Source organism: Hypanus sabinus, chromosome 10 (genome assembly GCF_030144855.1).
Source record: "Hypanus sabinus isolate sHypSab1 chromosome 10, sHypSab1.hap1, whole genome shotgun sequence".
NCBI lineage: Eukaryota > Metazoa > Chordata > Chondrichthyes > Myliobatiformes > Dasyatidae > Hypanus > Hypanus sabinus.
The window spans coordinates 126,118,863-126,133,733 of record NC_082715.1 but is presented as its reverse complement, the minus strand read 5'-3'; the positions used below and the strand labels follow the sequence as shown (position 1 = coordinate 126,133,733).

Sequence of the window (14,871 nt, the reverse complement as noted above, 5' to 3'; positions counted from 1 at the left end):
GTGTAGGCAGCTTAAATGGTTTGGCACAGACTAGATGGGCCAAAAGGCCTGTTTCTGTGCTGTGCTGTTCCTATGACTCTATGAGGGCCTGTTCTTGTGCCATTCTGTTCCATGTTCTAAACTGCTAGAAACGCTCAGTAGCTCAGGCATCATCTGTGGAAAGACAAACAAACTTAACATTTCAAGTTGAATTGTTTACATGACACTTCTGTTCCGAAAGGTTTTCAGCCTGAAAATGTTAACTCCGTATATTCTTTTGTCATGTCTGCATCTTCCCAGCTCTGGATTAAATCCTATTTGCCATTTTTGTGACAACTGACTAAAAGAGCTAGATTATCCTAAAATATATAGCTTTCCTCCTCGATATCAATCAGACAAACAGACAGACAGACATACTTTATTGATCCCGAGGGAAATTGGGTTTCGTTACAGTTGCACCAAGAATAGTGTAGAAATATAGCAATATAAAACCATAAATAATTAAATAATAAGTAATTTATGCCAAGTGGAAGTAAGTCCAGGACCAGCCTACTGGCTCAGGGTGTCTTGACGCTCCAAGGGAGGAGTTGTAAAGTTTGATGGCCACAGGTAGGAATGACTTCCTATGACACTCAGTGTTGCATCTCGGTGGAATGAGTCTCTGGCTGAATGTACTCCTGTGCCTAACCAGTACATTATGGAGTGGATGGGAGACATTGTCCAAGATGGCATGCAACTTGGACAGCATCCTCTTTTCAGACACCACTGTCAGAGAGTCCAGTTCCACCCCCACAACATCACTGGCCTTACGAATGAGTTTGTTGATTCTGTTGGTGTCTGCTACCCTCAGCCTGCTGCCCTCGCACACAACAAAATCAAGCAGCTGAATTTTACTTGCCCTACATATTTCTTTATTATTGTCTCTAAGTCTCAATCACTTAATATATACAAGAGGCAAGGAACCAATTATGGGGATTTGGAGAATCATATTGCTGACATCTTTCCTGTCACAATATACTCTGTGAATGATTACCCTTTGACCCCTACTACTAGATTAATTTTTACCATACTTTTTTTGGGCTCATAATTTTTTGATCAGCTTGGTATGTGGGGCCTAATCAAAACCCATGCTGAAATCTATGCAGACTGCATCAAACATGCTGCTCTCATCAATCCTCCTCGTTACCGATTATTTTTAGGATGCAGCCTTCCCTTAACAAATCCATATGGATTGCCCTGATGAATGAATCTTTAAAAATTAAGATTTTTAGGTCCCTTAGAAGCGATTACAATAACTTTCACACAAACAACATTATGCTAACTTGCCAGTAATTTCATCCTTGTCATTGAATATAGACCCAATCTTCTTAATGCAACCATTTCATCCCAGGAATCAACCAAGAGATGCTTCCCTTTAACTGCCTCAAATGCAAATACTGAATATCCTCCTTTTACTAAAGAGACAAACTATATGCAACATTCCACAGATAGTTACATCATGTTGTCAATTGCAGCAAGTCTATTTCCCTCTTGTATTCCATTCCTTGCAACTTTCCATTTGCCTTCTTAATTACTAGCTGTATCTCATTACTCCTGTGAATCATGTATGAGGACATCCAGAACACCCATGCCACAGTATTTTCTGTTTTACTACACTTCCTACTAGAATGGATAAAGTCACGTTATATTTCATCTACTAAATTTTTGTGTACTCTGTTTATTTACATTCCTATGTAAACTATTTGTGTCCTCCCGCAACACTTCATTTCTTCATGCTTACATTCACGAAGGTTGTAGATAGTTGAGGTCCTAACACTAATCACTGTTGCAGATCTGTTAAGGATCTATTCATCCCAACTCAGTATTTTCTGTTAGAAAACCATTCTTTATCCATTCCAAGATATCACCCACCACCTGATGAGCATTTACCATGTGCCATAACGTTTTATATTTCATTTAATGAAAATCCCTTTAAAATACTCAAATACACTAGATCTACTGATTCCACTTCATTTATCCTGCTGACTATATTTTCAAACAACAGCAAGAGGATTAAGTGGAAATATAAGAGACTGCAGATGCTGTAATGTAGCCTGGCTGGGACCAAAGACAAGACCACAATACTAAACTAGAAGCCTTGCATTTTTATACAAGTTTGTTAAGCATAAATCCCTGACAGAAAACTATTCTGATTTTGTAAATTACAAAGACAGCAGAGAAACAGAATCTTCTGCTCACCAAGTCAACCTAAATCATCAAGCATTCATTTACTCTAATCCTACATTAATCTCATTTTATTTATTTACCCTACATTCTTATCAACTCCCTAGATTCTACCACTCACCTCCAAACTTGGGTCAATTTACAGTGGCAGTTAACCAACCAACTTGCAAATCTTTGGGATACGGGAGAAAACTAAAATAGAAATCCATGCAATCACAGGGAGAACATGCAAACTCCACAGACAGCAATGAGGTCAGGAACATGCCAGTGTCGACAGTGGATTCGAACTCCTTCCCCAGTAATGAATGCTGGGCTAAGTAGTTCATAGATTTCCTGTCTTCTTCCATGAATAGAGCTGATACATTTGTAGGCTTCCAATCTGCATTGGAACTTTCTATAATCTAGGAAGTTTTACAAGATCACAATGTATACTTCTTTTAGTTACCTAGCTACTTTAGCTACTTCTTTTAGTTACCTAGAATGCAGGCCTTGAAGAACTTGATAGTCTTCATTCTAATTAGACTCATAACTTAGCAATGTTAATAATTGTTCTAAGCTCCTCTCTTTTGTGCCTTTATTTCCAAATATTATTGGGATACTTTTTAGTATCTTCTACTATGAAGACAGATCAAAGCCTGTATCCTGATTATTAATTCCCCAGTCTCACCTTCTACTGTTGCCTTGGTTCCTCACTTCCTTTTTTTTTAAAAAACACTTTCAGTATTTCTTAAAATTCTGACCTTTATACTCAATTAAAATAGAGCTAATTATTCACAGCAAATAGCATTGCTCATTAGTGCACCTTGCTCTGGCCATGTACATCTGGTGTAGTAAATATACTTACTATGCCTGGCCAGATAAGGATGTCTTGCGTAGGGATTATGGGTTACGGGTAAAAGGCAGGAGAATGGGGTTAAAATAAATCAGCCACAATTGAAAGGCAAAACAGACCTGATGGCATAATTATGCTCCCATAGCTTATGGTTTCATGAAACACGAAATGTCAGAGTTTAGAAATACCTACTTCAGGCTATGTCTCATTTGACCAGATGGTGCCTTCAGCTTCACTAGGAGTTTAGGTTGCTTCCTGGATGCAATAATCTGTTCAAAAAAGTTAGCTAAAATATCAAGTAAAACAAGATTAGGACATAGGTGAAGGAATCATAAATATCTGTGTATAAATAGATATACCCTACCTCTTCTAGAGAGCACTGGATCCACTTCCAAGCCTTTTTCATAAGGTGTTCCACCATTTAATACAATTTCATAGGTCCTATATTTCATTTTTTTTTAAATGGAACAATACATATATAAATATTTTGGGGACACAAAAAAATACAATTCTAGCTATTAAACTTGTAAAAATATTATTTACCAGAACACAAGATATTCATACACTGTATCTTATAAACCAAGATACTCTGTGGTAAAACAGATAAGAATTGAACAAAAAAAAAAGCAGAAATGATTAACTTTTTGGCTTTGGTATTGCTTTTGGTTTATTATTGTCACATATAGTGAAAAGCATGCCTTACATATTGTTCAAATCATTGAACAATGCAGTGAGATAGAACAGATCAATCAACAATGGAAACTAAATCATCAAAGATAGAGAAAGTGCAAGTAAACAATGAAGTGCATGATCATAATGAGGTAGATAGTCAGGTCAAAAGTCAATCTTATACAACAGATCCATTTGAGAGACTGATAACAGTGGAATAGAAGCTGCCCTTAAGCCTGGTGGTGCATGCTTTCAGGCTTTTGTATCTTCTGCCTGATGGAAGTGAGGAGAAAAAGAGAATGTCAGGGTGGATGGAGTCTCAGATGATGATAGCTATTTACTGAGACACTGAGATTATTGCAGGAAATTATTGAGGGACTAGTAGGAAAGTGAATAACTCACATTCAAGTCTGCTCCATCATTCCATCATGTCTTTGTCACCCTGACTAACCAAGAACCTATCAACCTCTGCTTTAATATATATGCAATGACTTGGCCTCCACAGCCACCTGTGGCAATAAATTCCAGATTCACCACCCTCCGGTTAAAGAAATTCCTTCTCATCTCTGTTCTAAATGGACATCCCTCTATCCTGAGGATCCCTCTCAACATCCATTCTGTCTAGACCTTTCAATATTCATAGATTTCAATAAGATTCTGCACCCCACCCCCACCATTCTTCTAAACTCTAGCGAGCACAAGCCCAGAGCCATCAACTGTTCCTTTTCATTCCCAGAATCATTCTCATGAACATCCTCTGGACCCTCTCCAATGCCAGCACATATTCTCTCAGATAAAAGGCTCACAATACTCCAAGTGTGGTCTGACCAATGCCTTATAAAGCCTCAGCATCATATCCTTGCTCTTATATTCTAGTCCTCTTGAAATGAACACTAACAATGCATTTGTCTTACCACTGACTCAACCTGCAAGTTAATTTTAGGGAATCCTGCAGCACAGGGACTCCCAAGATCCTTTGTATCTCAGTTTTTTGTATTTTCTCCCCACTTAGAAAATAGTCTACACTGTAGTGTTCTCGCTCGGGTGTAAGAGAACGCCAAACTAAACACCGAGGTAAACCACAGTCAATGAAAACAGGATCACAGTAAGATTAATCATTTACTGTTCACTCTTCCTCATTAACGTATGGTGAAAACTGTTGATAAAACAATACAACACAAGATTTGTACAGTATTTGTTTCCTTCTTGATATCACATTTACATCGTAAATACTTGCAAAAGTAAAACTACAACAACTACATTACATTAAAGTGCAGCATATAGTCAGAATCTACCTACGCCATTGACTGCTTTAAATACACTTCAACACAAACTATCCGCAATTCTTTAACTAATGAAAACATAAACCTTATCAACCGTCATTACTTTTAACAAAATCAGCATTAACATTTTAATTCAACATATCGATTATCTTATGAACTTACGGCGTTGCTTCACTATGTTTCTAGTGCGTAGAAAGACAACTTTTCTCGCGCTGATCCTGCACATGTGAGCCCCCTCCTTCCCGTTTCTCCAAACCGGTATTTTCCCACAAGACGCGGTGAAACCGGGAGTGACGTCATCGCATGCCACAATGTATCACAGACAACGAATTTACTTTAAACAATCCTAACTTTAACTAAAAAATACTAACAAACGACTTACTAAAGCGAAAATATTATAAACTAAATAAATGCCATAAAGGCAACACATACACCTTTATTCCTCCTATCAAATTGCATGACATACACTTCCCTATATTCTATCTGCCACTCCTTTGCACATTCTCCAAATATGTCCCAAGTCCTTCTGCAGACCTCTTGCTTCCTCAACACTACCTACCTCTCCACCTTTTTGTATCATCAGCAAATTTGGCCACAAAGCCACCAATTCTGTCATCCAAATCATTGACAGATAATGTAAAATGAAGCAATCTCAGTACCAACCCCTGTGTAACACTACTAGTCACTGGCAGCCAACCAGAATAGACTCCCTTTATTTCGATTCTTTGCCTCCTGCCAATCTTCTATCCATACTAGGATCTTTCCTGTAATTCTATGGGTTCTTAGCTTGTTAAGGAGCCCTATGTGTGGCACCTTGCCAAATTGTTCTAATACCTCTTAAGGTAATTTGCTATCAGACTTTGTTTCATAATAGTCCCATGATGTTCCTTTGTGTAGTTCACTGCATCACAGACACTAAATATACACAAACTGCTTTAGTTGTTATTTTAGCCTACATATCTTTCTGCCTCTTGGATCAGCACAACCTCTATGCCACATCTCAACTCAAAGAGGATAGAAATCTCTTTATTCCTCCTAAATCCTTACCCTAGCACCCCATGCCAAGATAGCTTAACTCTCCAAAACAGCACTAGTTAACTTGACAGTGAGGTCATTCCTCCCGGTCCTGTTCAAGAACAACCTGCCTGACTTTGATAGGTTCTACCTTCCCTAGAACTGGTCCCATTGCTGCAAGAACCTTTCCAATCACACATCTTCTACCTTCCTATTTTTGTATTCAATAGCAATATACCATTAAAAATAATCTGCAATAGTTTTGATGTCCTCTTCCTTCAGGACCTCAAATCTTTCTCCATCAGTTGGCGTGCAGCTGACCCAGTATTTCATTGCCCATTCCTAGTTGCCCTTGAGAAAGTGATGATGAGATGCCTCCTTGAACTACTGAAGTCCTTAAGGTGTGGCTATGCTGTCAGAGAAAATTAACACCCTCTGCCTGTTCACCACCTTCACCCCCAGAACATCCTGGACCCTTTCACAAGGGACAGAACATAGCATTATGGAATCATGCTTGAGACCACAGACTAACTGCTGCTCACCTAACCACAGAATCCACTAATGCTATCCTCTCTCCTCCTTCCCTAACACTAATTGTTTCAAGCCCTCTAGTGTGCTAAAGTCCCCACAGAAATCTTTTTCCACACTTGTATTGAGAACAGCACACTTGATAGAGTAAGATGTCCTTCGGGGTCTCCTGAACTATCTGCAAGCTCTTTTGTGTCTGTCAGATGGTGACTTGGTATCAGTTTTACCATTTAGTAAAACATTTTATCCATTAAGCCTTCAGTTTGGGAGATGAAAGTAAGTGTTATCAGTAGTTGCTCCAAATCCAAAATCCTGAATTTCAGATCCTAGAGTTCTTGCAATCAGACAGAACAGAAACAGGCCCTCATTACCAAGTCTACTCATTACCATGCTGAGGGTAGCAGACACCAACAGAATCAACAAACTCATTTGTAAGGCCAGTGATGTTGTGGGGGTGGAGCTGGACTCTCTGACAGTGGTGTCTGTAAAGAGGATGCTGCCCATGTTGCATGCCATCTTGGACAATGACTCCCATCCACTCCATAATGTACTGGTTAGGCACAGGAGTACATTCAGCCAGAGACTAATTCCACCGAGATGTAACACTGAGTGTCATAGGAAGTCATTCCTGCCTGTGACCATCAAACTTTACAACTCCTCCCTCTGAGTGTCAGACACCCTGACCCAATAGGCTGGTCCTGGACTTATTTCCACTAGGCATGATTAATTTATTATTAATTATCTATGGTTTTATATTGCTATATTTCTTCACTATTCTTGGTTGGTGCGGCTGTAACGAAACCCAATTTCCCTTGGGATTAATAAAGCATGTCTGTCTGTCTGTCTATGCCAAGCTTTATGTATTCACTTACACTAATCCAACACCAATTCCACTTGCATTCTACCACAAGATAACTACCACTCACCTACACACTAGAGGAAAGTTCACCAGGGTCAAATGAACAACCAATCCCACAACTTTGGGAGGAATGCAGATCACCTAAAGAAAGCCCATAAAGTCATAGGGCAAATGTGCAGTCTCCACACTGACACACCAGAGGTCAGTACTGAACTATGATCACTGGATCTGTAAAGCAATGGCTCAACTAACAGTATTACTTCCCCCTTTGGTGGTTATTCAACAGCTTCCACGTGCCATAGGATATGTTCTTCACAGGTTTGTGGTGTCCTGCTATTACTACAGCTATTAAGTTATCTCACTTAGCAGAAATACAAAAGCACACAGCTGCCACTCAGATACCAGGCAGGCAACAACTTGCCTTCCAGTTTGATAAATCTTTAGCTTTTTCTTAAATGATGATGTTAATCGTGCTCTCTTACTCCAGCTCTTCATTCTCGTGGTTTTCTCTTTTGTCTCAAGCTAATTCTTACTGTTCAAATCCCTTACTGTACTAAATTCCCTGTTCACCAGCCTCTCTAATTTGGTAATCTGCAATTTATGTAGTAACTGTACTTGGAGAATTGGACTTTATTTGGCTGTGCAGCTTAGTAACAGTGAAATCTAGTAGCAGTGTTCATTGGCAGTGTGTTGAATTAGGAGGAAATAAGACAGCTTTCATATCTTGGAAGCATGGGGCTCATGTATGTGAAATGTTGTTAAGGAACAGCAGAATATTGTTAAGGAACCAAAACTGTAACAATTACGCACAAGATTGCTACTTGCTTTCAGTTTTCTGAGTTGATACTTAACAAAACTTCTTTTACCTGTGAGGAACAGCAGTGCCATCAGCCGTAAAGAGTGGCAAAAAAGCCCAGCCACAGCTTAATTCCCCTTGATGACCAGTTGACTAGAAATGTAAAAAGATTTCAAAAGAATGAGAGAAATTTTCATGTTAATTTAGCTTATGTATTCAGGTGTGATCATAGTAAGTAATTGTTACACTGTACTTTATAAACCCAAAGAAACGAAGGGAAGTAGAGGCCCAGTGAATCCAAAAGGGAAACAAGTAACTCCTGTTATTTCAACTGAGAGGAAGGACAGGCATACTTTAAGTATGGATAGACAGTTGGGGACCAGCTGTGCCCAAGGGGGCATGAGCAGAGCTTGGTGAGTAGGATTAAGGAAACCCCAAGGTGAAGAACAGAAGGATGACTACAGTGAAGGTAAGACTCATCAAGGATCCAAGAGGAAACATGCTGGAAGTGAGAGGAGGTAGGGAAGGTCCCTTATAAATACTTTGCCTCAGTATTTATCAGAGATACCTTGACATTTGTGGGGACAGCATAAAGCTGGCTGATATGCCAGAACGTATCAATTTTGAGAAAGAGGATGTGCTGGAACTTCTTAAAACATTAAGATAGTTAAGACCCCAGGGCTGGATGGGATACATCTTATGTTACTACTGGAAGCGAGGGAAAATATTGCTGCACCTTTGGAGATGACTTTTGCCTCCTCACTGGATGCATATAGTGTGTTGACCTTCATTAGTCTAGAGATTGAGTTCAAGAGCTGTGAAATAATGTTGCAGCTCTATAAATCCCTAATTTAAATATTGTTAAAATATTAAAAACCATGGTTGCCTCATTATAGGCAAGATTTGGAAGCTTCAGAGAGGGCGCAGAGCAAATTTACCAGGATGCTGCCTGGAATAGAGAGCAAGTCTTACAAGGATAGACTGAGCAAGCTGGTGTTTTTCTCTTTGAAGTGAAGGAGGATGAGAGGTGACTTGTTAGCGGTATACAAGATAAGTTAGTGGACAGCCAGTGACCTTTCCCCATGGCAGAAAAGGCTAATGCAAGGGTCATAATTTTATGGTGACTGAAGGAAAACACAGGGATGTCAGAAATAAGTTTTTTTTTATTCAGAGAGAGGTAGATGCAGGGGTGGTGGTAGAGGTGGTACATTAGGAACACTATTAGATAGGTAGGTGGGTGAAAATAAAATGGAGGGTAGGGTTAGATTGATCTTAGATAGGGTATAAGGTTGGCACAACAGCTTGGGCCAAAGGGCCTGTACTGTTCCATTTATCTGATGTAATATTCCATTTATCTAGATCAGTCATTTAGCAGATATCTACTGCATTTTATAATACATATCTAAATGAGTAAATATTTATTTTTACTTTGTAAAGTAATTGCTTTGGAGTTGCAATTATTTGTAAATTGTAATTAGACAACTTACAATATAAATATAGGAAATGCCCACTTCAAATAGAATACCAATATCAGGAGACTGTGAATTTGACCTCACAAAACATTCACCATCCAACAGGCTGGGAAGTATACCTGTAACCTGTAACATCACAGAAAAAAAATATCCATTAAACTCTTCTGGTGCAATGAGTATGAATCAAAAATACCTGTGGAAGAACAAAAGATATCAAATGTAGTGACCTGCTTTTACAGTCAGCTTTAAACAAGATAAGCTTTATAGTCCAAAGATAAGACTTTATAATCAGAGACAAGCATGGTTGTCTATCACTGCACTTGCTTTGGAAATATAACCAAGTTTTAACTTCATAGTGAATATAGCACAAGAAAGAATCTGAATATGTTTAATGCATTTCATATTCAAAAGCCTGCAGGGAGAACCACAGGCAAATTGTTAAAAACAGGTGACATAACTCGAAATGAAGGCTTGAAACACAGACTGTAATTTTATGTGAGATTATTACTTCTCATCATCAACAATACAATGTAATATTCTAATTATTCCCATGAAAAACATCAAAGAACATGGCCCTTGTGAAAATTTTGCATAAGGGAACGTTTACAAATGCTGTATAATTTTTTCATCCTTCAGGACATGGATATCTACATATTATTCACAAATTATGTAGAATTTGCATTCAAGAATGCAAGTTGCATATTCATCAATTACAATGAACATCCCAACATCAGTTGTGAATACTTTTATCCCTGTTCTGCAGCACATTCGTGAAGGTGACAGAAAACATACAGTAAACCTAATGGTTTCTATAAACACTACTGAGATCTATACTGAAAGGTATTGCAAATATCAAATATTGACTGGGTTTTTCATCTTAGAACAATGACAAAAGAAACAATTTATGGGTTTTGTTTCTTGATTTGAAGTACTGAGTTGGCTTCAGTGAAAAGCAGCAACTGGTACACCATCACCGTAATTCATTTCCACTATTTGCATTCTATTATTAAAAGTATTTTGTTGTAATATCAAATAACCACATAACACTAAACCTAAACAAGTGGGATAACCACACATACCAGATCACCAATCCCCATCAGGAAAAATTGTGTCAAAAGTTTTGTTTTTAATTATCAGAAGCTAAATCACTATTTGAGACAACTGGTGTACCTAGGTTTTTGGTGGCGAAGTTAGGCAATGAAATGCAATCACATTCACAAATTCAGTTGGTGATTTGTCTGTGATATTCTACAGGTAACTTGAAAGACATATTTAAGAGACAAATAGAAATTGTCGGAATGGTGAACATGCATGGGATATTGTGAATCAGAACATAGTGGATCATATGGCTGACTGTACTTGGGGAGGAAAAACAAGCTTCTGATATATGAAAGATTTTAGTAATTTACAGGCAATTTCCTTCCCACATGTTTTTTCACACATTTCCATAAGACAGTCAAAACATTTCTTTGAACAAATTTTGGTCACATTTTAAGATCACCTTCCCTGATTCAGGATTCAATTTTTATTTGATCATATTCTAGTGTAATGCCTTGGAACAGCAACCTTAAGATGCTGGCAATACTTTACTTTGAAGCTCTTTTCTAAATTAAGCCAATAAAGAAAAATCAGTAAATAATGAATAACGTTGCAAAACTTCTGGGAACATTACCCAATTATACTTATTCTGTTATCTATTGCAATAATTGATTTAAATGATTTACATGATAGCTTTTAGAAATTAGGCTCCATGCTGCAACGCTGTTAACAATTGAGAAATCAAGCTGAGCGAAAATTTATTCAATACAAAATATCTGTTACTGGATCTGAATACTGGAAAAGTAAGAATTGTCAATTATGTAGCATATCAAAAATTTAAACCATATCACAGAATGAAACATTTCAAGAAAGTACTGACAGCTGAAAATGCTGATCTTTTGGCACTACTTAATGCCAACAAACTTTGCCCCCAAATACCTTGAGCATCCACAACATGAGAAATGTCAGCCTGAAGATGCACTTCAAAATACACAAACACAAAGCAGGTGCTGAAACAAACCCAGAAAAATTGGAAATACTCCATTAAGTAGTTCCTGTGCATATCATTAGAACCAGGAAGATTCACCCTGTTATCCTCTCCACAGTAACTGCCTACAACAGCATCTTCACCAATTCCTCTTTTTACTAACATCATTTAGTATAGCTGTAGTGCAGAACAGCTCCTAACCTTCATTATGCCACAAATGATGGAATTTTCACAAGCTAAACAGCAAAAATTATTTCAGGAAGTTCAGAAAGTAAATGATTCCTTAGCGAGCTATTTCCTCATATTTGCTGAAATCAATTTTACAGAGAAACAATACATAAATATGTCATTTCATCCACATACTAGTGTTTGTCCTCTACATATTGTAATCCTAACATCTTATGTCTAACTTTATCTGTTATTATTTATTTACTTAGAGGTACAGCGTGGAATAGACTCATTCTGCCCTTCAAGCTGCGCTGCCAGCAACTCATGATGTGACCCTGCCCCAATCATGGGAAAAGTTACAATGACCAATTAACCTACTAACCAGTACGTCTTTGGACCATGGGAGGAAACCAAAGCATCTGGAGCAAACACACATGTTCACAGTGAGGATGTACTCCTTACAGAGAACACTAGAATTAAACTCCAAACTCTGATGCCCTGAGCTATAACAGCATCACGCTAGCCACTACCATGGTGCTTAGTTGTTTATCAATCTTTGTTTATTTATAATTCTCATAAATTCTATTGCAATTTCTTATTTTCCTGTAAATGCCTGCACAAAAATGAATCTCAAGATAGTATATGGTGACACATATGGTTGCAAGAAAAAGTTTGTAAATTCTTTACAACTACCTAGTGTTCTGCATTAACTACTCATAAAATTTGGTCTGATCTTCATCTAACTCACAATAATTGAAAAACTCAATCTGCAAACAAGTAACAAACAATTGTACTTTTTATGTCTTTATTGAATAAATAGTTTAATCATTCACAATCCAGGCTGGAAAAATTATGTGAACTCTTGTATTTAATAACTGGTAGAACCTCCTATAGCAGCAATAACCTCCACCAAATGGTTCTTGTAGCTGCTGATCAGACTTGCACAACGGCGAGGAAAATTTCAGACCATTCTTCCATACAAAACTGATTTGTTTCCTCAAATTTCTGGGGTACCTTGCACGAACAGCCCTCTTCAGGTCATGCCACAGCATCTCAAATGGGTTAAGATCTGGACTCTGACTTGACCATTCCAAAACACAAATTTTCTTCATTTTAAACCGTTCTGTTGTTGATTTACTCTTGTCTTTTGGATCATTATCTTGTTGCATTATCCAACGTCTATTAAGCATCAGTTGACAGACAGCTACCCTGACATTCTCTTGTAAAATACAATTTTGAACGCATTGTTGCCTCAATGATTGCAAGCTGTCCTGGTCCTGAAGCAGCAAAGCAGCCCCAAATCATGATTCTCCTTCCACCATGCTTCACAGTTGAGATGAGGTTTTGGTGTTGGTGTGCAATAACCTTTCTCCTCCAAACAGCAAAGTGTATTTCTGCCAGAAAGTTCAGTATTTGTCTCTTCTGTCCACAGAGCATTGTCCCAGAAGCATTGTGCAACATCCAGGTTGTCTTTTGCAAACCTGAGTCGTGCAGCAATGCTTTTTTTTTTGGAGAGCAATGGTTTCCTCTGTGGTGTCCATCCATGAACGCCATTCTTGTTCAGTGTTGTTCTTATGGTCAATACATGAACAGAGACTCTAGCAAGTTCTAAAGATTTCTGCAGGTCTTTTGCTGTTCCCCTGGAGTTCTTTTTGACCTCCTTCAGCATTGCACGTTGTGCTCTTGGTGTGATCTTTGCAGGGCGCACACTCCTAGGGAGAGTAGCAACACTACGGAATTTCCTCCATTTGTAGACAACTTCTCTTACTGTGAACACTCAAGTCTTTAGAAATGCTTTTGTAGCCTTTTCCAACTTCATGCCTCTCTCTAATTTTTCTCCTAAGGCCCTCAGAAAGTTGTTTTGATTGAGGCATGGCACACATAAACAGATCTTTCTTAAGAAGAATAGGCCTGGTCAGTAACCTGACTTTGTGTACCCTTTTTTTATAGGGTACAACACCTCTACAACCCCCACTTCCAATCTCATCTCATTGTTGGAACACCTAATTCCAAATAGCTTTAATAGAAGGCATTATCCCAAAGGTTCACATACTTTTTGAACCTAGACATTGTTTAAATGGTGTACTCAATATTGACAAAACGTACAAAAAGTGTGTGTGTTATTAGTTTGAGAAGATTGTGTTTGTCTATTATTGTGACTTAGGTCAGACTACATTTTATGAGTAATTAATTTGAAAATCCAAGTAATTGCAAAGGGTTCACAAACCTTTTCTTGCAACGGTACATACTTTGATAATAGTTTGTCCCCATATACTTTTAATCTGCTTTTCTTTTAAAAGTAAATCCAACCCATTCTTTAATTGATTGCCTCTGCTTTATCATTAACTCATACTGTATTTCACAGCATCACACCCCTGTTAAAAACAAGTCAGGAAAGGTAAACCTACTCTTGGAGAAAAGGTCCATGTTTTGGGACTCTTTGGTTGCCAAGTTGCTCTGATGGTATGTATATTACTGACAATCTGAAATACAGACACAATGCAATTAAATAAGGACTAATTATGGAGTATACACTTAAAAAAAGCTTTACTTTCCTCATTAAGCATGATAAGCTATGCACACGTTTGCCACTAAGTTGTGCAAATCCCCTGCTATTACTTTACACATCTGTAAAGAACTTGTCAATGAAGCCCTTCTGGTCCAGATCACTGAGGCCCTGCATGGCACAACAGACTTGCACAATAAAAGCAAATGAAGTGAATTGGCAACACAATGCTCCATCCACAATTCAGAGGGAGCAACACCATACAGCGGTTTTGCCAAACTTAGAAGCTTTTTTAAAGCTTTCATTTTCCCCTTTTATTTATAAGCATAGAATAACTGTGACAATGTAACTGTAGAAAACATACTCTCAGCATTGGACAACTGAATATTATTCAATTTTGATGTTAAACCAGAATAAACATAATCAAGATCAGGAAAAGTGTGCCATTTATAAAATTTACATAAGTATGCCTGAGATTTGCTTGGTTTCACACCCGCATCCAATGTCATCACTATT

At 38.0% G+C, this 14,871-nt stretch overlaps 1 protein-coding gene across 3 annotated transcripts in view; it reads right to left on the bottom strand.

Annotated features, from left to right (window-relative positions):
* nphp1 (nephronophthisis 1) overlaps positions 1 to 14,871 on the bottom strand; it is a 75,305-nt gene that overhangs the window by 28,744 nt on the left and 31,690 nt on the right. For 2 of the 3 annotated variants that reach the window (XM_059982900.1, XM_059982902.1), the window contains exons 12-16: positions 14,258 to 14,332; positions 9,671 to 9,781; positions 8,254 to 8,336; positions 3,399 to 3,475; positions 3,227 to 3,320 (exon numbers count right to left, since the gene is read on the bottom strand). In XM_059982900.1, coding sequence (XP_059838883.1) covers positions 3,227 to 3,320; positions 3,399 to 3,475; positions 8,254 to 8,336; positions 9,671 to 9,781; positions 14,258 to 14,332 — 440 coding nt within the window. The remainder of the gene's footprint in view (positions 1 to 3,226; positions 3,321 to 3,398; positions 3,476 to 8,253; positions 8,337 to 9,670; positions 9,782 to 14,257; positions 14,333 to 14,871) is intronic. The other variant, XM_059982901.1, reaches the window with a different exon arrangement.